This window comes from Anoplolepis gracilipes, chromosome 4 (assembly GCF_047496725.1).
Source record: "Anoplolepis gracilipes chromosome 4, ASM4749672v1, whole genome shotgun sequence".
Classification (NCBI taxonomy): Eukaryota; Metazoa; Arthropoda; class Insecta; order Hymenoptera; family Formicidae; genus Anoplolepis; species Anoplolepis gracilipes.
In genome coordinates, this window is record NC_132973.1 from 1,791,162 (window position 1) to 1,816,306 (window position 25,145).

The following is a 25,145-nucleotide window of genomic DNA, read 5'->3' on the forward strand; positions in this document are numbered from 1 at the left end:
GAGCGCTCCCGCGTCTCCTCCTGCGAGCTGCGAGTCAGCAAACAAGCAAGCGAGCGCCGCCAGCGGAGCCGAGTGATGCCGACGACCTGGTTAGAGCGCTCGCTCGATGGCTCGATGGCTCGATGGCTCGATGCTTACACTACCATTTTCATCCGCTCTAGCCATCACTTCCCCTTTGTATATAAACAACATGCGAAATTGTTATCCTTTTTTTCCAACGCAGGGTCCCTCCTTGCGCGAGTTCGCGCGTTCCTCGCGTAATAATTTCACCTTTTCCAGCCGATGAACGCATGTTTGATTCTCTTCCGGTTTGGCTTATTGAAAGTCCCTGTATTCAAATAATACGCAATTTATTTTTTTTTTTTTTTCACATCAAACGAATTGCAAATAAAATTTTACACTAAATATGTATCAACCCCTTACAGCAATTTACAATTAAATTCTTTTTTTCTAAGAATGTTTTCCGCGGATGTGACACCAATTACCACATGCACACAATATATATTTACATTTGCATACTGGAGATGCGCGTAATAATGTATCGGTTAATGATTACTATTACTATTTAAGTAATTTTTAATTGTTATTTAAAAAAATATTAAAAGCTAAATTTTTGATATGGTCTTTTATGATATATATATATATCATAACGCATATTGTCGCCGTTTTTGCGACTTTATATCGAGTATTGATTTTATCTCTACAAGTATCTACCCTATCGTATGCAAGTATCGTGCTCTCCTCATTGCCGGTCGTTACTGAAGAAATGCCGACAATCATCGCACGTTATCTATCAATAGCACTATCAATACTAATCGCCTTCTATCGTTATTTATCTAAGAATCAGATCTGCGAGGAAATGATTATTTTTTTTTTTTTACCTACTTTATAAAATAATTTATAATTGCTAGAATATTACGATTGTTTTTTAACTAATTAATTGTGAAAAGAGACGATATAAAATATTAATGTTCAAATTTACTAATGTCAATGTCATTAGACAGATAGTTGACAATATATAAATATGTCGCCGTATAATAAAAGCGATTCTTTTTAGTTTACCCATCAATAACATATATATGTAAGAGATAGGATAAAAGAGGACCAGGAGATTCGATAGAAAATTCTTATCCGAAATTGCCGTTTCTCAACTATTTTCTGACGATTTTCTGTGCGTTTACGTCAGGAACACTTTATTTTACATATTTACACCTGTTTCGAGATTGCATATTCCGCGTTGGTCTATCCTTCTCCTTTTCTCTCTGTCACGCATACATGTTACACGCACGCATGCACTTATATATTTACTTTTTTTTTTTCGCTTTCTTCCTCAAAATCGAATCAGAGTTTCATAAATTAGAAAAAGAATATCGTTGACTATTTGTTTAATTAAATATTTAATTAATCGAACAATTCTCCGAAAACGGAATGACAATTTGTTTTTCTCGATCGATCTATCGAATCACCCTTTAACCAGTAGTCTCAAGCTTTCTTCGCGCTATCCGTGGTTTTCTTTATTTTCATCAGTACGTTTTATCGCATATTGCGCATCGAAAATCAAGAAAGACAAGAATTCTCGTCCTACCGAAGTCCTTAAAATAACATTTCGCTCATCTTTGACGACTTCGAGAACCTTGATTTTAATGAATCGATACTTGTTGAAACACACACATGTATATACACACACACACACACACATATGTGTATATATATATATATATATTCATTCTTTCTCTTTTTTTCTCTTGATATATAGAATATCCTTAAATTGCGCCTCTCACGTATGCGGGAATTTACGGACATCCTACAGTTCCGTCAAATTTTTGCTACAATTTTGATATCTTACGCCATTATCAATAATTTCGTTAGAGGTGTTTGCCTCTGGCGCAAGAAGATTGTATTCGATTTACCGGTTAAAGGGTTGCAATGAAAACTTCGTTCACTACTACATTTGCGAATAATTGAGATCATAAAAATAACGAAGCTTAGATTACATTGATGTTCTTTTCTATGTGATGTGTGAATATACGTATTGTAGACACGGATGCTTTGATCCTTGGATCTTCAGTTGCTGAATATTTTATTGTATAAATGCTTAAAAATCTTCAAATATGTAACAGCATTTTGTGATCTTGTGTATATATTTTAGGATTTAAAAAATTATATGCCTCTAAAGATTCGGTGTGACTAAATGTTTGGAAATTTAAAGATTAAAATACGATCACGAAGATAGAAAAGTAAGAGAATTTCACATACGAAATCAATAATAATAATATATTATAATACAAAAAAATATTCTATGTAAAAATTTAAAAAATCTAAGGAATCTAAGAAATCTCTAAAGAATTAAAAGTCTTTGGACGAAGAATCCAAGAATATAAGCATTCAATATTCATTATTTTCGATCCTTGAATCCTTATATCCTAAATATATACGTATTATATGTATGTATGCCGTGTGTTTATATATGTATTAGGATGTCTTTTACTTGCCTATAAATCTTGTAAATGTGTGTGTTTGTTCTCGTCTATCTTTTCTTTTCTTTTGTGTATTTTATATAAATTCGAAACATTATTCCGTATTATTTTATTGATCATTTATATGTATATCGACGATAGAGTTAGATGCCAACGTTAATCTTAAACATCGACATATATAAATCATTGAACAAAGCACAATTAAGGGACACCCTAATACGCGTGTGTTTGTGTGTATATGTGTAAATATATATTTTTGGAAGTGGAATGTTCGCATTATTGAGGTATATCTACGTTCAAGCGTTCGAATATTGTCCGTTCCTCGAGAAGCTATAGAAAATACGCTCCATAGCCGGGAGCCAGTTGCCGTTTCTGAATTTTACGCTTTACTAAACGCATGTATAATCAGATCGCACCACTCTTCGAGAAGACGAATACCTTGAGCGAATAATACTTTATTTTTTTCTCTCCTTCTCTCTCTCTCTCTTTCGCTTTTTCCTTTCTCATCTTGTTTCTTTCTCTCTCTCTTTTTTTTTTAAATTATTTCCCTTATCTTTCTCTTTTCTATATATATCTCGAAGAATTGTGCTTTCTGCAATCGTTGTTCCGAAATGTGCGAATTTAAAATGAGATAAACAGTCCTAAACGTCACTGAAGCAAAAATAAAATTAAACAAATCGGACATGAAAAATGAAAGAATGTTGCAGCAATTAATAATAGGAATTAATTAAAGGATTTATAGCCATTTATATATGGCCATAACATTATGGCCATTTATATTATTAAAATGTTCCCTTATCTTTGGATATTTCGTGATATTTGAATTGTTGGTTCGTTATTTATATCATTCATCGTTTTCGTTAGTTTGAAGCTATATATATTATTGCGTCGCGCATTACTTCAGCGACGTCACGGACAGAGAAATCTCTTCACGATGAGACAAACATGTAAGGAATGTTTAACGAGCGTAAAGCGATATTTCAATTAGCGATATAGATCGTTGCAGTTTTCAAGAACAGATCGTTAGAAAGTCAACGCGTGAATTATTATTTTAGATCTTGGATATTTGTATTATTATGAAATCCTTGAGCCTTCAAATCCTTAGATTCTTGGACCCCTAAATTTTTGAGATTCTTGGACTCTTAGATACAACGGATTTAGAGTCATTCATCTGGTACTCGAAACGAGGTTTTTAACGATTAACCGCAATGATTGGGCCATCCATCGGAGTGTACTGCGTGTCCCAAAAAGAGGGATTAGTACTTTTGTCTCAAAAGTAAGAGTTCTCCCCAATCCGTCTCTCTCTCTCTCTCTCTCTGTAATATAAAGGCTAAAAGATATGAATCACAAAATGAAAGAATTCAAGATATACGTATATCCGGTTTCTTCTATACCAAGTCCTTACGTCTCCCGGTTTTTTTCGATCCGGAGATGAGGAATTATTTTCACAACTAAAACTAAGGTAAAACTAAGCGTAATTTTCATAAAGTTGAACCTAGTTGATCCCTTCTGGTTGACATCTCCTATCGAGACACCCGGTACAACTTTGCGAGTCGCGGCAGTCGCTAGTTCTTCATTCGATGATCCGTATCCGAAGTCATATAGTCCAAACCTGCACTTTCTCCGCGACAACGCACCAACTGGCATGGTCGTAGTACGACGAGATGATATGCAGATTTTCGACATATTTGTTGATCAATTGATCTAGCTCGCCCTCACGAAAGACGTGGTAGTACTGATGATAAGTGATGGAGCCGCCGCCGCGGTCCGAAGACAGCGACTCCTGAGACGAAGCATCGCTGATGGTGCCGTCGGTGGTAGCAGTCCTGTTCGTGACCAGACAGTCCGCGGGATCTCGTCTTTTCGTCTCGCTTGACATCTCGTCCAACGATCTACCGCGTTCCTGCAATCTTCGTCGTTCCATCGAGCACCGACGGTTATTCTCCACTTTGTTCGCATTCGATACTAATGATACCGTGCTGCCGGTGAACAACCTTGTCGTCGACTCCGCTTGGCTATCGTCGCTCAAACTCATCGTGTTTTCCATCATAGAGTCACCTACATTGCTCGAGTCTATCGATAGCCTACCTTGAGAAGAACGCCATTTTTCAGCCATCCTCGAGTTCTCCTCCGTTCCGTCCTCGCACTCGAATTCACCTGTCTTCGACACCATCACAAAATCCAACATGTCGTCCGAATTGCTGCGTAACAACGGCGAAGTGCTAGTGGGGCGATATCGTTCTTGATCGACCGTGGGCAGCCGTTTAGGTTCCGCTTCGGATTGGAAGTTAAACGTGCTTTCGGAATTAAGCTCTACATCTTTCGGATTCATAAATGTTTTTTTCTTATCGCCTGTAAAATTACTATTAGATACAGGATTAACTGATGTTGATACGAGGTCCAATTTAATTTTTGAATTCTCTTCGGATGCGAGGTTGAATTTGAATGTTTCGTCATATTTAGACGTAAATTTAGTTTCGGGCTTGTCTTCCAGGTTAACTTTATATTTCGAATCGCATTTAAATTTATGATCGAATTCGGACTCGAATACGACGGCATGATCCTCACAGAGGGATTTGGATTTTGTTGTCAATTTAGATTTGATCACATTGGCGAACTTGTCGTATCCATTCTTGTCGTACGCTTTGTTTACAATCCACGAGGTCTCCTTGGGCACTTGATCGCTGCATCCATCCCAGGCCGTAGCATCCGATTCCGCGTCCAACTTATTGTCCAACGACGATGACGGAGTTCTGGACGTCTGGCATAAGAGGTCAAACGATGAGTTCTGACAGTACCGACTGATGTCTCGCATGAGATCGCTGCTCGATTCGTCGGCATAGCCATCTAAATCCACCGAAGCAGATTTACCATCTTGTTTCAAGTACGCTCGCGTTCGTACACTCGATTGTGACCAGACGCCGTTGTTATTCCGTTGTTGCGCAACCTGCGACAATTGCGAAAGTTGTTCTACTTGAGTGTTGCGTTGAATTGCCGTTTCTACAGCATCCTCTAGCGAACTCGCCACGTTAGCAGCGGCTTCGAGAAGCTTCATAGATTGCGAGGATATGGATTTTCCGCTTTCCAAAAGTATGTGCGACGCGGAGCGGATCGTCGTGTTGCTTCCTAAATTATTTTCGATAGAGTTGCGCGTCGTGCCAGTTTCTGTAAACAGTACGTCATTTTCGAAATCCACCGGCGAGTCGTTATGCGGAGGATTTAAAGACGTATTAGATGTATAATCCTCGAGTGACGCTGTGGTTCCCATACTCAATGATTCGTCGTCACGTATACTCTCAGATTCCTTCGTATTCTTCAATACGTCATCTCCGTTTGATTTGGAAACTTCTTCACTCGTCTGCGTGTTATTCTTCTTCTCTTCAGCTTCCTTTCTCGCGATATATCTTTCATCCGACGTGACGCTGATCACCGAGCCGACTGATTCCGGGGACGAGACGCCACTAGAATCACTATCCAAGTCATCTGTCTCCGGATTGAACAATTCCAGAGATAGTAAACGCGGCAGAATCCTCGTAACGGTCTCCAAACGACCCGAAGCCGCCGTAGATGCGCGTCTGACCAGTGGAAATGACGGTCTAGTGCGAGTCGCAAAACCCGGCTTCGCTATGAGCAGTTCCTTGATTTGATTCAACCTGGCCTTTCGGCTGTCATCCTCGTGATTTGTAATCGGCTCGCGACCAGTCATCTTGGTGACGTCGTTGAAGGCACGTATCAGCGGCGCGGTGTCCGGTTCCGCGTCAGGCTCCGCTGGTTCCGATATTAGACGGAGTTCTCTTGGTGCCTGCAAGGTATTACCGGACGTTTCCTTGCAGATGACGGTCGGTGCACTAGGCTTGATTGTGTCGCTGAAACGCGCATTCGTATTCGTATTCGTATTCGTATTCGTATTTGTATTTGTATCTGTATGTGTGGCAGCCGATTGCTGTTTCAGCAATGATGACATGTCAATCAGTTTAAATCTAGAGGCCTGACTATCCAGTGGTTGTTTGACACGCGGTGATGGTGGTGCCGATGTCGTGCCGAGTTGCAACGCCACCGGTCGCGGCGCAGAAGGTACTTCATTGACCGACGAAGATGCTGGAGGTGCCGAGACAGTGATGTCTTGCTTCGGCACGAAAATCACTGACGCGAAACTATCCTCGGAATCGACGCTGGTGTCACTTTGCAGACTGCTGTCTTTAGACGAGTCCGAACCGTCCTCGCGTGAAAGACGACGTTCGACGACCTCAATGCTACGTTTCACTAATGCAACTGATTGCATTTTATTGTCCGCCGGCTTCGACTTCGTCGTTACTTCCGCTGTCGCGGTGGACACTGATTCGTTTTCGCAAGACTTCCAACCTTGTAGCATCCTGACAAATCCGTTTTTGATGGACATACTGGAAACCTTCTCAATGTTCGTGGTGGAACGCTTGATCTTGCTGGTGAGCCCGTTCTTCAACAATTGAAAACGCCGACTGGCGCTCACTGGACTGATCGACTCCTTGAACGCCTCAAATGTTCGCCACTTACAGATTAGTTCCTCATTCAGCGACGCCTGTTTCATGATATTCCGGCGTACTCGCTCCTTCTCTTCCAGTCGTTCCGCCGACATCAGTTCTTCGTTCATCGAATTTTGCTTCAACGGTACATTGCGCTTACGCAACGGTTGACAGGGAAAGTCCGGAAGGTCCTTGATCAGATTTTCAATGGCAGTGTCTTCGGGATTCTCCAAACCGGTCTCCTCCACGCACGATTTCTGTTTCACTAATCGCGGCTTTGAACCGCTCGACGATGACGAGACCGATCGCTCATCTAGGATCAGTTCCGATGTGGAGCAAAAACCTGGGATACTGGATCGAGAGCGCACCAGATCAAGTCGTTCGATCTCTAAGATGTCACCTAAGCTCTTGGACTTTATGTTTAACGTATCTGTGGAACGCTTGTTCGTCATCGTTAGCGTATGCGTAGTTTCCACGCGACGTAGTTCGATTGGCAGCTCGTCCACGTCGGTCGTATCATCAGGGTCGTAGTGCCGTCGACTCTTGGTGCCACTTTGCCAGCTTCCGGGGAACCATGCACGACCGCCACCTCCACGTCTACTTCTCGCTAATTTCTAAAAAAAAAAAAAAAAAAAAAAAAAAAAAAAAAAAAAAATATATGCAAATCACAGATGTATATATATATAATAATAAAATATTTATATAAAATACAATTAAAATATATAATAAAAACATATATTTTTAGAAAATTATTTAAATGACATAAATACAACTTCGATCGTTACTCGATACAATCTCGTGACCGATTCAATTTCTCTCAATATAGAAATGTAATTGAATAACCCTCGACATTTAACTGAATAACTCTTTTTAGCAAAGAGAAAAATTTTTTCACATATCTCAAAAACACATTTTCAGTCAATCTTCTCCAATCACTCGAGCTTAAAATATTATTTATACAATAGTATATAATAGAGATGATTTCTTTTATTTTTAGTTACCTGTAACGCTCGTCGGAAACAACTGTAACAAGTCTCATTCGGGCTAGAGAGACTGCTAGTGGATGGTGACAAACTGAATATCGGATCGATCCAATAACTCTTACTTTTATTTTTTTGTTGGCTACTATTTCTGAAACAAAAAATCATGACAACTGTGGTCTGCACGATACTCGCGAACGAAACGTAGAAAAATTGCGTAAAACTAAGAATACAATTATTAAAATCAATCTTCATATTGTGATAATGCATAATCACAACTTATCAAATAATTAGCAACTATTACATATATATCGGAAAAAATTTACCTTTTGGAGGATGATGGATATTTCTGAGCAGTGTCATCATCACGAGTGTCGTTACTGTCCGATACACCCGAATGCCTTGTTCCATCCGATGTGCTCATGCAATATGATTTGGGCCAAGGTATTAAAACATCCTGCGACTCGAACTGCGAATAAATAATAATCCGACAGTTTAATCAATTCAAATGGCTAGATGAAAAAATGAATCGTTGAAAAAAAGATATAAAAGAGAATTTCTTCTTTATCTTTCTATACTAATTCCTATTTACCTTTCTATGCTTTTGTTCCATAGCCCAAACGGATATAACGAGTCGACCTCCGATCCTGAGAATCCGCGCCAATTCCTTCAACGCGTGTACCCTCCTCTCCGTGGTGGCAAAGTGGTGCACCACGGCAATCGACAGCACCGCATCGAAACTCTCTTCTCGAAATGGTAGAGCCAAATTATCGCAGATCAGAACCTTGTGAGAAACATTTAAATAATTAATTCGCGAAATTAATTTAGCTTGCGCAAAAAAAAAAAAAAAAAAAAAAAAAAAAAAATACATATAATTTCGAGAGATCAATATGACTATTCTATTTCGTTTTTTTATCAATTAATAAAGTTTATAATTATAATTTAAGGTTGAGAAGTTTCTGATTGGTATATGTACCTCGTTTTCCTTCTCGCGCGCGATATCCGTGAAGCGCTTACATCGGTCCACCCCTATCTTAAAGATGCTATGATTTACGCTGAGATATTTACCGTTGCCGCAACCTAAATAATACAAACATAATTTTATCTACGCGAACGCATAGGTACATAATATAAGACAATTGCAAAAATTGCGTAGAAACAGGACGCTTGCGACATGAAAGTTATTTATCGTTAGAGGGAGGGGAAAAGAAAAGATTTCACGTGTGAAAATATGTTCGACTGACCGATATCGCAGACGAGAGCACCCGGTTCAAGTTCCTGAAGAAACTGATATACTCGTGGCCAGTGTTTGGTTTGCGTGGTCTTCTCGGCACATTGCTCGTATACTTCGTGGACGTAGGCTTGCTCTAAGGCCACCGAGCGAGCTGCATGCTCTCCGTCGCTCTCAGACATCCCTCTCGCTAAAGTGATTTATCCTCGTCCACATGTGCGCTCACACGATGCTGCACAGAAATTTTTATCTCCCTAAATCAAAAAATATCAGATTTCACGATCGAAAGCACTGAAGGATTAGAAAAAAAAAAAAAAAGAAAATTATTTTAACGATTAAATCGAAAGAATAAGGATTCGTCAGAATATTGAGATATTTACGAAGATACAGACTTTCTTTCAACCGCAGTATATATAGCCTGTTGCGTCAAGACCCTGTCGAATAACTTGGACAAACTTTCACGTGTTTTACGTTGACATTTTACTTGGCGATGCACATCGTTCTCCGTTCACAGACCGATTTCGCAGGGCGGTAAGCATCCGCAATAAAATAACTCCTGCAGCAGTTTGAGTATCAGCTTATCGGGGCTCGGCTTCTCCTTGGTCCCCGTCTTTTTGGCGCGATTCACGCGATATTGCAAACGAGGCACCGTGTAGGCGCGACACCATCGTACGAAATCCCCGGTATCCTCCGTGCGGATGAACGTCACAATCGCCCAGAGCGTACAGAGATTCCGAGATTTCTTTTTGGTCTGTAGATAGAGTTGGCAAACATCCAGATACGTCATGAGATCGACGACGCTCCTTGCCATGGAGAACACTTTAGCGAGAGCTCGAGATACACGCGAGGCTTTTTTTTTTTTTTTTTATATATATATATATATATATATATATATATATACAGGAATACGAATACGAGGGGATGATCGGTGATGTGGTTTCAAAGGGACGAGCTCGAGAGTTCAAAAATCGTGACCGATCCTTTAAATAGATCCTTTGGCGAGCGTCACCGAGCGGAAAATCCGCCTGGCGCGAAGACTGTTCTCCACTCGCGCCACCGCCACCCTTGCATCGTGTGCTGCGGCCAAGCAGACACGGAGGCAAGTGGACCGATTTCAAAGAGCAGCGTACCCATCCCCGCGTCTCCCTTTCCACTCCGCAATCGTCGTACTTCTTGGTCGCGTGCGCGCGAACGTCCGGACGGAAAGGGCCGCGGGCCGCGGGCCGCGGGTATACATATGTACATGTAGGTATGCGTCGTCAGTTGGCGGCCGATGGTGCCGATACGCGGCTGCGCAGTAAATTTATTCGATATCCCCTTTTCGCGTGTATAACTGGGTTAGCTTCTCTCGATGCACTAGTTTAACTTAATTTTAAGGATGCCACCGGAGATGCCTCGTGCGCGACGGCTAATGTCAACCGTCGTCACTCAACGTAAACGAACGGATGGCGGATGGATGGATAGACGAACGGACGAACGGGACGGACCGACGGACGGGCGGATGCACGCCGACGTAATATTGACGTGCGCGCTACCGAGGGATGCGGCGATGCAGTGGTGATGCACGAGATGCAATTATTAAATTGCCAAGAATTTTTAAGAAAACCCTCTTTCTCTTTCTTAAAAAAAAAAAATAAAAAAAAAAAAAAAAAAAAAAAAAAAAAGGAGCAAAGCGTGAATTTTTGTAAAGAGATTTGGATTATTTGGCTATTGAACTGTCTTCCTCTTTCTTTGAATTTTCGGATTTTAAAGACAAGATTATTGTAACGTTCTCACACTTAGAAACAACAGAGTGGAAATGTAATTTACACATCTATCGCGTCTCGCTCTTCAATCAGTTCAAGCGATCAATCGTTATCGTCAGGCTATTATGCGCCTACGTCGGGAAGAATGAGACTCGTTCTATGTGTTACTAATAACGATTTATAAATAGAATGCGAAATGCATACATCCCACGCGATTGCTTACGTCATGAAACATCGTCCGTCTGTTCAAGGACTAAAAAGGGCCGATCGCTTTTCAACGTAGATTGTGGCGGCAGACTTCTTTATTGAACTAAATTCTATTTAAAAAAAAAAAAAAAAAAAAAAGAAATAAATAAAAAGAAAGAAAAAAGGGGGGAAGAAGATTGTCGTTGACTGTTTTAATTATACAAATTTTTCCGCCGTTTATATTATATGATTAAAACTGCATAAGAGATTCGTATGCGATGAACACTCATTGTTCTTTTACGATACGCTACGGAGAACCACTGCTAACCACGACTGTATACTACGTAACGGGTGAGTTGTAAGTGTGGTGGTCTCGACAACGTGGGTGGTACGTAGAGCAACGGCAATGTGCCAACCGTGAGAGAGGCAGCCATGAATGAAAGTGCCGCGTATCGATTTATCTGCGCCGCCCTACATAGGAAATATGATAAATAGAGAGTGCGCTTATATACCGATTTGCGATGACATTTTAATCATCCTGATCCGTATCTATTCATCTTTCTCTCTCGCCGTTTCAATTTTAATTAACCCCGATTGTGCGTTAATTATGCGAGCGAAGCAAAAGCGCAATCATTACCCTAACGTATTATCTGATATATGCGGATGTGGTAATGATATTAAATCAGAATTATTTGAATAACAATAATACAATAATGAGCAGGAGTAAAAAAAGATTTTGTGATTCATAACATTAAATAGATAAATAAGTAGGTAATAGTATTAATTGTGAGAATCAAGCGGAGATTAAAATAATTAAGAAATAATAAAGTATATGTAAATAAAGTATGACGTGTACGCAGAAAAATTATATAATGCATTCAAATACAAATAATACATTTATCTAGGGCTTATCAAATCCATTAATTATACTTATAATACCATGAATTCCTTTCTTCAATTTCTAAACCTGAATTCGTGATATTAAATAACTCGATATGTGAAAGATGTAGGATGTCCGATGATTTTTTTTTTTTTTTTCCCAAGATTCGTCAAGCTTCAATTTCAACAATCCCATATCGAATTTCGTAATCCGTATGTAACAGAGACGCGAATAACCGTAGATTATCGACTCTGAGCGTAAGACAGTGCTAAACGCGTCACCGTTCAAAATGATTCTCGATGTGGCGCCATTATTCATTCATGCGAGCTGCCCCTACATCAATGACTGAGAGAACGTTCGTGTTATCACGCTCGCCAACGATGCTCGCAGAGACAATTCAAGGCTTCGGAAACAGAACAGATTGCAGGGATCAGGGATCAAGCTTCGTTTAAACGGCATCAGACATTTAAATCACCACGATCGACACCATCAACGTTAACCATCGTCGAGAGCGCGCGTATCGATCGCGATGCCACTTTGCATCAATATCGATAACGTCCTACGCACGCACAATCGAAAGCCGCTTTTCCTCTATTTTCGAACAAGCCTGATCATTCAACTCCCTCGCGAAACGAATCGTTTACGACGGGAACCGCTCGGGGCCGGCGATCGGCCGCCATATCGCGCGAGTTGAGTCTGTTACCTCGCGAAGGGTGACACACGGACACGTAGATCCACGAGGCCGAGGTCAGTCACGGTTGTCTCGACTTGCTTTTACTTTTTTTTTTTTTTTTTTTTTTTTTTGAAAAAAAAAGAAAATCTCGCCCTCGGACTCACCTGGGTCATGAGAGAGGCGGAATCTTCATGCTCGCGGCCGTGGCGGCAAGAGGGTGCAGCAACGCGGTGGCAGCAACGGCAGCGACAACGGCGGCGACGACGACGGCGGAGGCGGAGGCAACGACGGCGTCGGCTGGTACTGGTGCTGGTGCTGGTGCTGGTGCTGGTGCTGGTGCTGGTGCGGCTCGCGCGGAATCAGCGTCGAGCGGGTGTCTGCGTCTCATCGCGTTGACAAACGATTGTTTTCTCACATATTTCGCGTTTTTTTTCCCTTATTTCTTCTTCACCCCCTCTATCTGTCTGTCTCGCTCGCTCGCTCGTTTACTCGCTTTTCGCTCGAGGTACTCGCGTGATGAAAGGGTGTGTTACGCGCACAACGGAGGCGCGTTTCGCGAGGAATCGAGCTGACCGACCGACCTTCTGACAATGGCTGCGACTTCTCCGGAGGTTGAAGGGAGCACGCGCGAGGCGACGTGAGACGACGCGACGCGACGCGGGCGTCGCTGTGACGCATTACCAGCAGTGTACGAAGGAGGAAAGGGTGGAGAGGAGGAGAGAGCGAGAGAGAGAGAGAGAGAGAGTGGGTGTAGAGAGATACTTGTATACAGGATGTTTCATTTCAAATAATACACTCGAATATTTTCGAAACTATATACATTGACGATATCGCAAAAATGTTGAAATATAATCTAAATGCCAAAGTATTTTTTTTGTAGGCGAAAATTAATTTAATTTATGGGTTTCACGTGGAGAACTCGTATTTACTTTTGAACGAACGTATAGAATTAATAGTACAATATTTACCGTCTTAAAGTTGATGTTCAAAAGATGAAGGTCCTTCAACCGAGATTCAAAAATTTACTCCTTAAATGATCTATCCTTTCAAGCATTTTTCGCTGGAAATTTCTTGACATATCTGTAAGCATGCTCTGGTTCAAATCGTTCGGAGTAGTGAATTCTTGTAATTTCTTTTTTAAATAATGTCACAAAAAATTATTCGATAATATCATCAAAAAAGAGTTCAATGATATTTCTACCGGTGATCTCGATAGGACCTCGACATTTGACTAATTTATTCAATCCAATGATTGGAACTTCTCATTTAATGCAGTTCGAGTTATACGATGATAATGAGTACCTGTCGAAACCACTTTTTTACTGCAACAGCTCTCAGAAGCAACAAAAACTTGCTACAAGGATAAATGATATACAAGGATTTGATAAAATCCTCGTGTATCCGATGAATGTACTTTAAAAAAAGGCCGATATATTCATTGCTGTCACGTTAAAGAATCATCGAAAGATGTTATAATGCGGAACAAAACGAGGCTGATGCAAAGTGTAATCAGCCAATAATGATAATTATTCTAATGTTAAATTATGTCAATGTCTTGGAATGTAAGCTGTGATTTTTAATAATTTCACAAGTAAACTGTGCCATATTTATTCGCTAGATAAAGAAATCTTAGCACAATTGATCGTATAAAAGTATCCTATACAACATGTCTATTTACAAATTCATACGTGTATAAATGTTATGCATAAACATATTGAAACCAATGCATACGCGAGTACACTATTTCGTTACATTTAAATAAAAATATTTATGCTAATTTTATGTGCGTGTGTGTATATTAATATTTTTTTATGAAAAGAATATATTAACGCGCTTAAAAGTATAAAATTCTATTTAAAAAAAAAGAAATTGACCTTTAATCTATAAAAGTATATCGACATAAAATTATATATCCTTTCTCTCAAACTATTCAATTTCGTCTAAAGTGTTATATTTTTCGACATCATTAATAACTTTAAAAATATTCACGTGCAATTGAAATGAAACACCCTGTACATGTTTCTCATGTCAATTGCGGATAGATAAGTGGATATAGGTAGGTAGGTATATATAGATGTATGAGAAATGTGTGCTTTGACATCTATAGTGAATTTATAATAGTCTCCGCAGAGTGTCTCCGTGATACGTTTGTAATATCCCTTCACGTCCTCGTGACGCGTTACGTACGTCAGAGAGAAGATTGGAAACAGTAAATGTAAAGAGATACGTTTCGCGCTAGCACGTGTGGTTTATACAGGATCCTTGATCTAATACTTCTTTCAAAAAAAATTGTCTGCAAATCTTGTCTGCAAAATATGATATATCAACGACATTAAAACCATTAATAATAAAGAATTTTTACAAATTAAACTATAAACTGTACGATAGAAAATAAAATATCATTTTGATCGGTAAAGTGTCTGTCAGCAAGCAGCTATCTCATAAAAAATATATGCACATATATATATTATATATATATATATATGGACTGAGATACTTTATAATATTCTTGTGCATCGTTTTGAAATCCTAAAAATGTTTGAAAGAAAAACGAATATAAAGTAGATACAAAATAAGACAAAATGTAAATATGAAACGTAAAATGTTTAAATATATAAATGATTGAATAAAGTTTATAAAATTCTTTATTTCTCCTAGCCTTTCTTATAATATGTTAATAGAACGTAGAACTTATATAAAAACGCCGATAAGAATTCGATAATACTTTAGATGCGTACGGTCATTTAAATGAATTTTATCTAACATATAAAAACGCCAATAAAAATTCGATAATACTTTAGACGCGTACGGTCATTTAAATGAATTTTGTCTAACTTTAAAGATCTGATTTAAGGGCGAGTACTGCGAGTAGCGAAACGCATCATCTATATTCAAGTTACATCGCAATATTACTACGCCTGACGGGTTCACTTTGACTTTGATCTTGGTCTGCGGTGTTAGTATGCCGTAATCTACATCTTCGTACAAATCCTGAAAGATACAACGTTGATAAACCGATTTCTTTTTCTTAAATTTCGTACACAAAGATATTTTTCCCGATTGAATCATTATGATTTAATGATGACTACGAACCTCCACTCGGTATCCTCCAACATATTGTAGACCCAACTCCTTCAACGTAACCGACACATCCGATGGCGTACCGTCTGTTCGCCTGTTAATGAACGCGATCGCGTACGAATAGTAATTTTGATAAACTGGAGTGATCGGTCTTGCCCAAATTTCAATGCCCTTGTGCTGCAATCAATCGATTACACTGTGTAATTGTATTCCGCATTTCGCATTGTGATTTTAGCTGAATAATTCATGTCACAAATATATGTCGGGACTGAACTGAATCTCACATTTCACAACTGATTTATGAAATTCATTTTCACACTTATATGTATTTAAAGCACTGATATATTAAATTTTTATCACTCACTTTGTATATCCGTCGACCTTGAATACCCAGTGGGTCTTGGTCTACGGCAATAATCTTCTTATTTTGCAAAATGGCTTTATACTCTGGCCTGATCGTTCTGAGATCGACAGACATGAGCAACGGCGCTGCTAGTATAGCCCAGATCGCCATTTGCGTCTTGCTCTGCTCATAACTTAGTCCAAAGTTACCGATAATTAACATGTCTGGGTCGTTCCAATGTCCAGGGCCGGCAATAGGCACAATTACATCTTGATTGTTACCATAGTAATCGATGATACTCTCCACACTGGCCCATGAATCTTGAATGTCATCAAAGTTGCGCCAGAGATTGCAGTTCTCCAAAATCGAGGTATAATTCGGCTAAAAATAAGGTAAATGTAAAAAATAGTCTGAAAGAAATCAGTTGAACATAATGTCACTACTTACTTGCATACCAGCATAGATTTGGTAGACAGGCCAGCTGCAGGAGTATATCATGTGCTTTCCAGTTTGATTTAAATGGAATCCAAATTCAGGATAGCCTTTGATGGAATGTCATATAATTTTAATACTAATTTATTCCATTAAGAAGAGAGAAAACTCATTGACTATTTATAAGATAAAACTATACCTCTGTCCATATCACTAGGATGCGCGTAACATCCGTCCAATTTCACATAATCTACATCCCAGGATCCAAACGTAGCAGCATCTATATCTAAATAGCCCAATATGCCTGGATAGCCAGCGCAAGTATAATTACCATAGTCTTCGTAGATACCAAACTTGAGGCCCTTTGAATGTACCTGTGAAACAAGGTAATATTTTTCATAAAAACTTTGCAATAAAATATAAAACTACAATTGTAGAAAAGAAAATAATTATATAACAAGTTCATGCAAGTGACATAGTTTAAAATAGAGGCTTGATAAAATAAAGTGCTTTTAAAACAATTAAAAAAAATAGAAAGCTGATAAAATTAAGTGCTTTTAAAACAATTAACGCCAAATTACATAATCTGCCAAACTCTTCATGCCATATGGAAATCGTTCTCTGTCTGGTACAAGCTGTCCATTTAAATCTCTTTCTTTCTCCAACCAACAGTCATCCACATTAATATACTCATAGCCCACTGCGGCATATCCTTCAGCCACCACTATGTCTGTCATAGTCCGGAAGAGACGATCACTGTGAAGCACAATAAAACCAATCGCTACAATTCCTTCTACCTTCACACTAAATATTCCATTCGCATAATGTATCCAGACTACTGACTGCTCACCTTATGCAGTTGTCAGGATCATTCTTGCAGTCAGTGTTACACCTGAATCTTTCCCAAGCCAACCATCCCATCGGAGGTGTTCTAGCCAGGCCATTCTCCAGCGCTGACACCAGGATGACCGGTGACAGGACGCAAAGGGTCCACAGGTTGCGTAGCATTCTGCAGAAAGGGAATAAATTCGCTGCTATCTCAAGTCAGTGAGTAGGATGCGCCCTGACTACCAAATCCGCAGCATAGTCCAGAGATGCGAGGCAAAGGATTTCCGCGATGGGACGTACAACGGAGAGGTCATGAGGAGGTGAGACCGCCGTGCCAGGAGGAATGACGCGAAGCGAACGCGCGGTAGTGACGAGGCGCGCCTACCGTACTGATCTGATATAAGAGGTAGGCTCGCTCGCTCGCTCGCTCGCTGCCGCGAGTACTTTCACCCAATGCCCCATTTCATTTTTACGCGCGATCACCGCGTCGCTGGCTCGCGTCGTGCCGCGCCTCGCGCCTCGCGCCTGTCTCCACCGATGGACGTCGTAGTCCTTCCAGTCCTCGTTACGTTACGAGAGCAGAGAATTGCCACGAGTTTCCCTATCCTACGTGCGAGGAAATGCGACTGAATGCGACGCTGTATACTGTATGCTCGAGCGAAGAGGTTAGGGAATGCATGCGACACGGACGGAATAGGGTTAGATTGTTTTTTTTTTTCGGTCACGTGAAAGATTTTTTAACCTTTTTCAGATCCGTGCATTTGCCTCGAAGTCGAACGAAATTTTTATTTTCGCACAATCTTTTTCTTTCGTACGTTTTAAAATTATTTTTTTTTTTTTTTTTTTTTTTTTTTTTTTTTTTTTTTTGACAGATGATCTTTGTCGATCTTGTTGTCATGAAAGCGAGAACTGTCAAAGGGATTCGAGCTCAAGAGTTTGAATTTTGGATCTTAATCAATGTATGTTATCATGTCTCTTTTATGATATTTTTTATCAGAGATGTTTAGATGACAGCTTACATTTTTAAATTACTTATTCGTTCAGTCTCCAAATTTAATTTCGTTTTATCAATTTTTTCTTCGTTAAATTTATGGTCTGTGAAATACATATATATATGTATTTTACGTTTACAAAACACAATTTAAACGTAAATACTATGCTTTAATTACGAAAAAAAAATTTTTTAATATTTATTCAACTTTTCTTAATGATTTTAAAAAATAAAAGCGAGAATTATATTATCTTTTGAATCATCTTTTTTATTCTTTACTCCAATTTGTTATAATTTCTAGTTTATATTTTACGATTACTGTCTCGCAACTAAGACTTAAATTACATAGCTTTTTTTAAATAGAAATTAGCAAGAACTGATGAATACCAAATGTTCTCTCTCTTTCAAAACCTACCGAATGACGTTAAACAAAGATTGTTTTTTTCGCATTGCAAACCGATGCTTCAAGGTTCGTTATTTTAAAGTGTACATTTTTAAATGTTTCGACTAAAATAAGATTTGAAAAGCTATCGCAAAAAAGAATTTATCATACAAAAAAAAGTAGGATTAACCTTGTTCTTATGTCGATCTTATTGATGTTTTAATTTATACTACGAGTTTAGTTGACGCTAGACGCCTAGCTTGTTACTAATAAAAATGAAAGCATCAACCAGCTGGTGACTGGAGGGGCGGAGACGTGACGTGACGGCACGGTAAGAAAGCGAGAGGAGACGAGTGAGAGACAGACGGCGAGATCAGCCGAATGATAAGAGAAAAATATGACGACAGGCAATAATAATATTGTGAGTTGTGAGTAGTCGACACCGGCGTCACAAACTCACAGTCACGTTAGTATAGGATGTATGAAAAGTCCCCGGTTTCTTTCGATGCCTACACTTTAATTATAATTATATAATTATTATTATAATAATTATATATTATTACTACACACACATTTTCTTTCTCTCTCTCTCTCTCTCTCTCTCTTTCTTCTCCTTTTTTTCTCCTTTTTTTTTCCTTTTTCTCTCTCTCTCTCTCTCTCTCTCTCTCTCAATATTATATAATAATATTATTATTATTATTATTACAATTGTCTTGCTGCGGAAACTAACTTGTCTTTATCTCACTGCTCATCTGTTTAAACCAACCATTTAATAAAATTATTTCCGCATAATGCAGAAGGTATATGCTGTTGCGACACGAATCGAGAAAGTAGTAAAATAGAAGCGAACCGGTTTTTGCAATTCTTATTTTACTCGTCACTATATGCCGCGCGACAAAAAAAAAAAAAAAAAAAAAGAAAAAGAGAAAGATTGAAATAAAGAACAAAAGAGTGAATGTATATATGTCGTGATACATCTCTTACCTCGTTGAAAAAGAAGGGCAGAGGCGGTCGCGATACGTTGGCGGCGCGGCGTTTACATTGACATAGTAAAATCGCCGTGACACTCTTTTATTTATACAACATTATATCTATCGCGGAAGGATCTTAAAGATCAAACAGATCAATCGATCGATTTAAATTTGATGCGCGTATCTTGATCGTTAAACGTCAAGTACATATAATCACGAGAATCATTTTATTACGGTGATAAATTGAAGTTCCAACTCGGAGAATTAAAGTTGATAGCACATGTTATAGTTTGAATATTTTCTATATTGAAAATTGTTGTGTATAGGTATGCGTTAGACTATAATAATAATATGTTGGCGAAAGGATGCTGACGATAATTAAAGATTAATTAATTTCATTTACGTTCTTTGATTTTCTAGGACGCTATATAAGAAATTAGCATAGATTCTTTATCGGAAAAATCAGTATAAAATATAATAAATATCGCACAATATTTTCATACAATAATTCTTTTCTCTTTAGATTTGTAGATTACGTATCATAATGAAAGTATCTTTCAAATTTAATCTAAAAAATTTCATAATATCAAATATTTGCATCTACTTATTTTTTATAATTGGTGCTGTTGATATCGATATTTTTTGTGTTTGTGATTTTTATTGTAATAATAATAATATATACATATACATAGGAGAGAGAGAGAGAGAGAGAGAGAGAGAGAGAGAGAGAGAGAGAGGATGTGTGTATGTAGGGTATGTGTGTTTGTATCTGTGGTCTGTTTTTTTTCCTCATTGGAATAAGCGTAATCGAAAGAAATTTATTTGTTATGTCATAAACATAATTGTAATATAAGAAATTGTGATATAACAAATTCAGATTTTTACACCTTATCTTATCAGTCTCGTGTGAAAGCATGAGAAATTGAATATATATTTTAATAAAATATATAAAAGTCGCGATACAAATTATAGTTTTTTTTCCTAAAAATATGCGCTACACTTGTTTCCCTTTCTTGCATCTCTTTGCGAAGAGAGACATAAAGGTATGCATAGCTTCTCTCTCTTTCTAATCTCGCCCCTCCCTTTCTTCATCTTATGTTAGAATGGAGAGTTTGATTTCTTGAAACGCCCGATGTCTTTCCGCTAGGCTACTCTACTCTCTCTATCTTAAAGAAGAAAGAAAAGCAACAAAGACGATTGACTGTAATGATACCGAATTATGCTATCCCAATGGCACGAGAATCGTAGAATAGAACTAGATATTAGAAAGAGCGCGCGGTTAAAATCGCGCTGGGTCGAGGTTGATGAAATAATTCCCCATCGGTTTGCATTCCAAACTATCGTAACCCTGGCATGATCTACATCCGCGCTCCATTCGTCTCGGTGAATTGACGACTTGAAATAACGCGTATTGCAATTTGCATCACCGATATCATTTATATCATCTTTCTTGAAAAAGAAATCGGACGGCTTGAGATTTAGATGGTGGGAAATCGACACGAGAGATATCTAAGATTTTCTCTCTCCATGATGTTTTAGCCTCCTTAACAGAATTTCTTAGATTCCTCTCAAAAATGTGATAATAATATATTAGATATCTTTTTTAGAAACTTTGCGCGAAACTTTTAATCACAAATGGAATAGAATACAATAGAAACCGTATGTTTACGGTGAGAATTAAACGGCGCACGCAAGCGTGCGTATAATTTTTTACTTCTCGCAACTCGAATTAAACAATTACTTTTATATACGCAATCGATCTTCTTAATACGTATATTATATTAGTTATACGAGAAAATGACATACCTTTTGCCGTCACGCGTTGCGCGAGAATGTTATTTTATTGTAGCATCCTGTAACACATATGCTTTATATATAGAGAGATACGAACTTTCTTGTAAATGTATTTTAGTCTATAAATACACGCAAACATTCGCATACTTTCGAAAGTTTCAATTGTACATATAACAATCATGCACTCACATTTTTCTTCACTGTTATCATGCTCTCTGTCTATTCGATAGCCTGTATCTCGATAAAGTTTACATATTGGATTTTTCTATAATGACGTAAAGCGGTAAATAAGCTACAATAAACAACAAATTATATCAAACATCAAGTTGTTTTGATTTAAAAGTTATATATGTATATATTAATAAGAATGTTGCAAAGTACGTTTCGTGAATCTTTTGGATAAGCAACACATTAAAACACATTTTTCGGATATCAATAGAACAGATCCCACGCACCGTTTATCCCCGCACGAGTTTAGCTTGGCACAGTTTCAACGCGTTGCACGCAATTTGCATCGCGTCGCGCTTTATTTTTGACGTCTCCAGCGCGATATCGCCTTCGTATCCTTAAATGGCGATTGTTGACAAATGGGAAAAAAAAAAAAAAAAGAAAATGCAAAAAATGAAAAAGATAAAATTGAATTATCCATAACAAAATTAACTCAATTCAAATTTAATTAACTTAATTAAAATTTTGGAAGAGGAAAAGAAATCTCGATTTATTTCGGATGGATAGAACTAATTTTATTTGGAATACTTTAGATAACAATCAATTTATTTTTTTGAAACGCGCATCTGTTATTGATCAATTAAATAACAGTTTGATTGCTTTGAAACGCATATCTGTCATCGACATTGTGTATTTTTCGAGACTAAAATCTAGAGACACAAAGAGATAAGAGATTTGATTTAATAACGATAGTATATCTCGTTTAATTACAAAAGTTATTTTATCATTGTGTGAATAACATCACTGACACTACTAAGAGACGTACATACACTCTTTTTCTCTCTTTCTCTCTCTATCTTTTGATTAAGAAGATTAGAACTGTTGTTATGAGATGGCACGTTTGCAATCTTGACGATACAATGGTTGTTTTTAACAAGTAAAATGAAAAAACGGATCAATAAATGACTATTTATCATTTATGTAATTACAAAAGTAAAATAAAATATATTAATACGCATTTATATGTACATAAAAAAAGTGCGCAATTTTTAGCTCTAAAGAGTGGAAGAGAGTAAGCAGCTGCATTGAGAGTTTTTACTTTCCCAGGAGAATTTTGCGGGTGGCACCGATGCTCTGGCCAGCCTGAGTCGCACCCTTGTTGGAACCCGCTTGAAGACCGATCACCGACTCGCCAGCTCGCAATTGTTCCTCTGTAAAGTCACGTTTACATTCTTCTGACGGTTTGGGTCCTAGGTAAGGTCCTTGCCATTCCGGATGTTTGTATGTCTAAAACGAACGGAAACAGTGTATGTAGTTGGCACAGAGATCATTGAGATTAAAAATTATTAAAATTAATCATAACATATTAGTATAAAAATTAATAGTAAAATTAATAAACCTACCGTTCGACCAAGAGCGAACAACGTTGTGATTACTTGTGCGATATCTTTCTTCTCCCACAAGTCCACCGTCTGGAAAACGTCAACGTCGTCCACCCCGTAGTCCTTTAGAGCCTTTTGAAACCTGTAGCAAGAGGATGTAGTCACCGCTAAATTTATAATCGTTACAAACAATCGCAAACTATTACTTACAAATTAATATTTTCCATCATCTTGAATTGTCCGCCGGAGGTATTGATCTTCGGTACCGATCCAGGAGAGATCTTATTCATGAGGTGGCAAAGGACCTGACCGTCCTTCAGCACATCCTCGAAGGTCTCACCGGGAGGGAACTTTTTGCCAATGATCGATTCAATCCATTCCTGCGCCTCCCTCTCCTGTTCCGGATTGCGTTTCGCCGCAATCTGTATGCAAAGAGATGTGCCATTTTTTAAATCTTCAAATTGTAGCAATTAAATTATAAAATTAATATTTATTGAAAATAAAAGTAAAGCTACGCGAAAGTCTGCGGATCTCCAAGTAATTAATAGAATCCTCACTCAAAAAAATGATCTTGCAACTTGAACAAAAATTTTCTAAGTGTAAATAATTAACTGAAACAGATAAATTATTAGCAAATACTGCGATACTGCATATTTTGCACTTAATCAATTTAAATTACAGAAAAAGAATTTATATCCGTACTATTAGTGTAATTTAGACGGAAAATTTTTCTGTTATGCCTATTTTTAACGTCTACTGTCAAGGACAATTATATTTGTGATTAATATTTGACAATGATATCTAAATTTTCTAGAGGTATTGCTAGAATATTGCTGCTATAAATTCTATATATCGTGACAAACAATATTCTAACAGATACAAAAAGTAGCGGTAAATTTTAATTGGGACATCTAGAAATCTATCTACATTAGCAAAATATTTTTTCGAGTGCTACGACTATAAATATTCCGGAACGTTTTACAGACTCGTAATGCGCACATCCTTTTTAAGTATGTTTCATAGATTTATACATATTATATAAATGATAAAAAAAATGGTTTTTTTTTTTAATTTAAAAAACGCGGAAAATTCTAGATCACTGTGACATGACACGCATGAAAGGATTGAACGGTATTTTTACACCACACGAGCGAAATATGTATGTATACCTTAGCGCGCACTTGACGTTCTAGAGCCATCCTTACGATATTTTTGAAAAGACTGAAGTGCCGGGGCCCTCTTAGTCGCGGGCTTTTTATACATTCGTGTGAACCACGCATCCACCGTGGCTAAGTCGGGGGAGAAATCCGTCCAACAACGTAAGAGGGTTGTATATAGGGTGTCCTAAGATATTCCATGAGAAGAAAATCTTTGTCTAGACATAAAGATGCAATGGAGGATTATATTTTATGTCATTTCTTGGATTTCGATGTATTTTCAAAGCTTCTCTTGTTTCCTTCTTCGCTCGCTCATTTATCAATAAATGAGACGTCTGAGATATTTTTTCCTTTATGTTATATACGTGACTGTCGAGACACCCTATGTAAGCATACGTGATTTCACACGTTTCGAGATTCTAATATTAGCAGCTTATTCAGATAAACGAGAAATAGGTTTTCCGAAATCTCAGAGAGAAGCAGCTGCTGTGAAAATTGGACAGCTTTAATAATGATAGCATTTCTGGTAAATAAGCCGAAACAAGATTTGAGTGAGTGTTCTTACTGTGGTGAATTGGTTGCCATTTCTTATTATAGCGAGCCAATGTGGACAGACAATAATTAAGAATATATGCTGAACGCATATTTTTAATATCTATTTAAAAAATGCATATACGATGGAATAATTTGATTTTTTTATTAATAAGTCTTGTAATTAATCACGACTCTATAGTGAAACAATCAAATAAATTTTTGTTTACCTTTTTGATTTAACATACGAAATCTCAATATTTGTATAAATATTTTAAAAATATGAATCGTGAAAAATTGTGGAACAAATAAACACAAGGAATAGATGATTAAAAAAAAAATAAATCTTTTACATACACGCCATCATATAAAGTGGATTTTAAGGGATTTGAATGGATCTTTAATAGAAGA

The 25,145-nt window shown here is 37.9% G+C and overlaps 3 protein-coding genes across 10 annotated transcripts; all 3 read right to left on the reverse strand.

Annotated features, from left to right (window-relative positions):
• Nucleotides 1-1,025: 1,025 nt before the first annotated feature.
• Nucleotides 1,026-15,157, reverse strand: Fid (class I SAM-dependent methyltransferase fire dancer). Of its 5 annotated transcripts, none has more exons than XM_072891418.1 (7): nt 12,839-15,157; nt 9,204-9,422; nt 8,936-9,039; nt 8,552-8,743; nt 8,286-8,428; nt 7,981-8,104; nt 1,026-7,593 (listed from the first exon to the last, which is right to left on the reverse strand). In XM_072891418.1, the coding sequence occupies exons 2-7, from the start codon at nt 9,370-9,372 to the stop codon at nt 4,075-4,077; spliced, it is 4,251 nt and encodes a 1,416-aa protein (XP_072747519.1). In that variant the 5' UTR covers nt 9,373-9,422; nt 12,839-15,157; the 3' UTR covers nt 1,026-4,074. The 5 variants fall into 5 exon arrangements, with proteins under 5 accessions (XP_072747519.1, XP_072747515.1, XP_072747518.1 ...); XM_072891414.1 differs by having other exon boundaries at nt 7,981-8,110; XM_072891417.1 differs by having other exon boundaries at nt 7,981-8,110; nt 9,204-9,444.
• A 182-nt stretch (nt 15,158-15,339) lies between these two features.
• On the reverse strand, nt 15,340-22,074 carry LOC140665374 (alpha-N-acetylgalactosaminidase). 4 transcript variants are annotated; one of them, XM_072891427.1, is made up of 8 exons: nt 17,744-18,074; nt 17,381-17,539; nt 17,112-17,286; nt 16,730-16,904; nt 16,546-16,640; nt 16,120-16,479; nt 15,768-15,932; nt 15,340-15,665 (listed from the first exon to the last, which is right to left on the reverse strand). In XM_072891427.1, exons 1-8 carry the CDS (start codon nt 17,818-17,820, stop codon nt 15,486-15,488), a joined length of 1,386 nt encoding a protein of 461 aa, XP_072747528.1. In that variant the 5' UTR covers nt 17,821-18,074; the 3' UTR covers nt 15,340-15,485. The 4 variants fall into 4 exon arrangements, with proteins under 4 accessions (XP_072747528.1, XP_072747525.1, XP_072747527.1 ...); XM_072891424.1 differs by lacking the exon at nt 17,744-18,074 and adding an exon at nt 21,509-22,074 and having other exon boundaries at nt 15,341-15,665; XM_072891426.1 differs by lacking the exon at nt 17,744-18,074 and adding an exon at nt 19,716-19,975 and having other exon boundaries at nt 15,341-15,665.
• A 139-nt stretch (nt 22,075-22,213) lies between these two features.
• Nucleotides 22,214-24,357, reverse strand: Mp20 (muscle-specific protein 20 transgelin). Its single transcript, XM_072891428.1, has 4 exons — nt 24,216-24,357; nt 23,257-23,468; nt 23,068-23,188; nt 22,214-22,951 (listed from the first exon to the last, which is right to left on the reverse strand). The coding sequence occupies exons 1-4, from the start codon at nt 24,324-24,326 to the stop codon at nt 22,760-22,762; spliced, it is 636 nt and encodes a 211-aa protein (XP_072747529.1). The 5' UTR covers nt 24,327-24,357; the 3' UTR covers nt 22,214-22,759.
• Between the last annotated feature and the right edge of the window lie 788 nt (nt 24,358-25,145).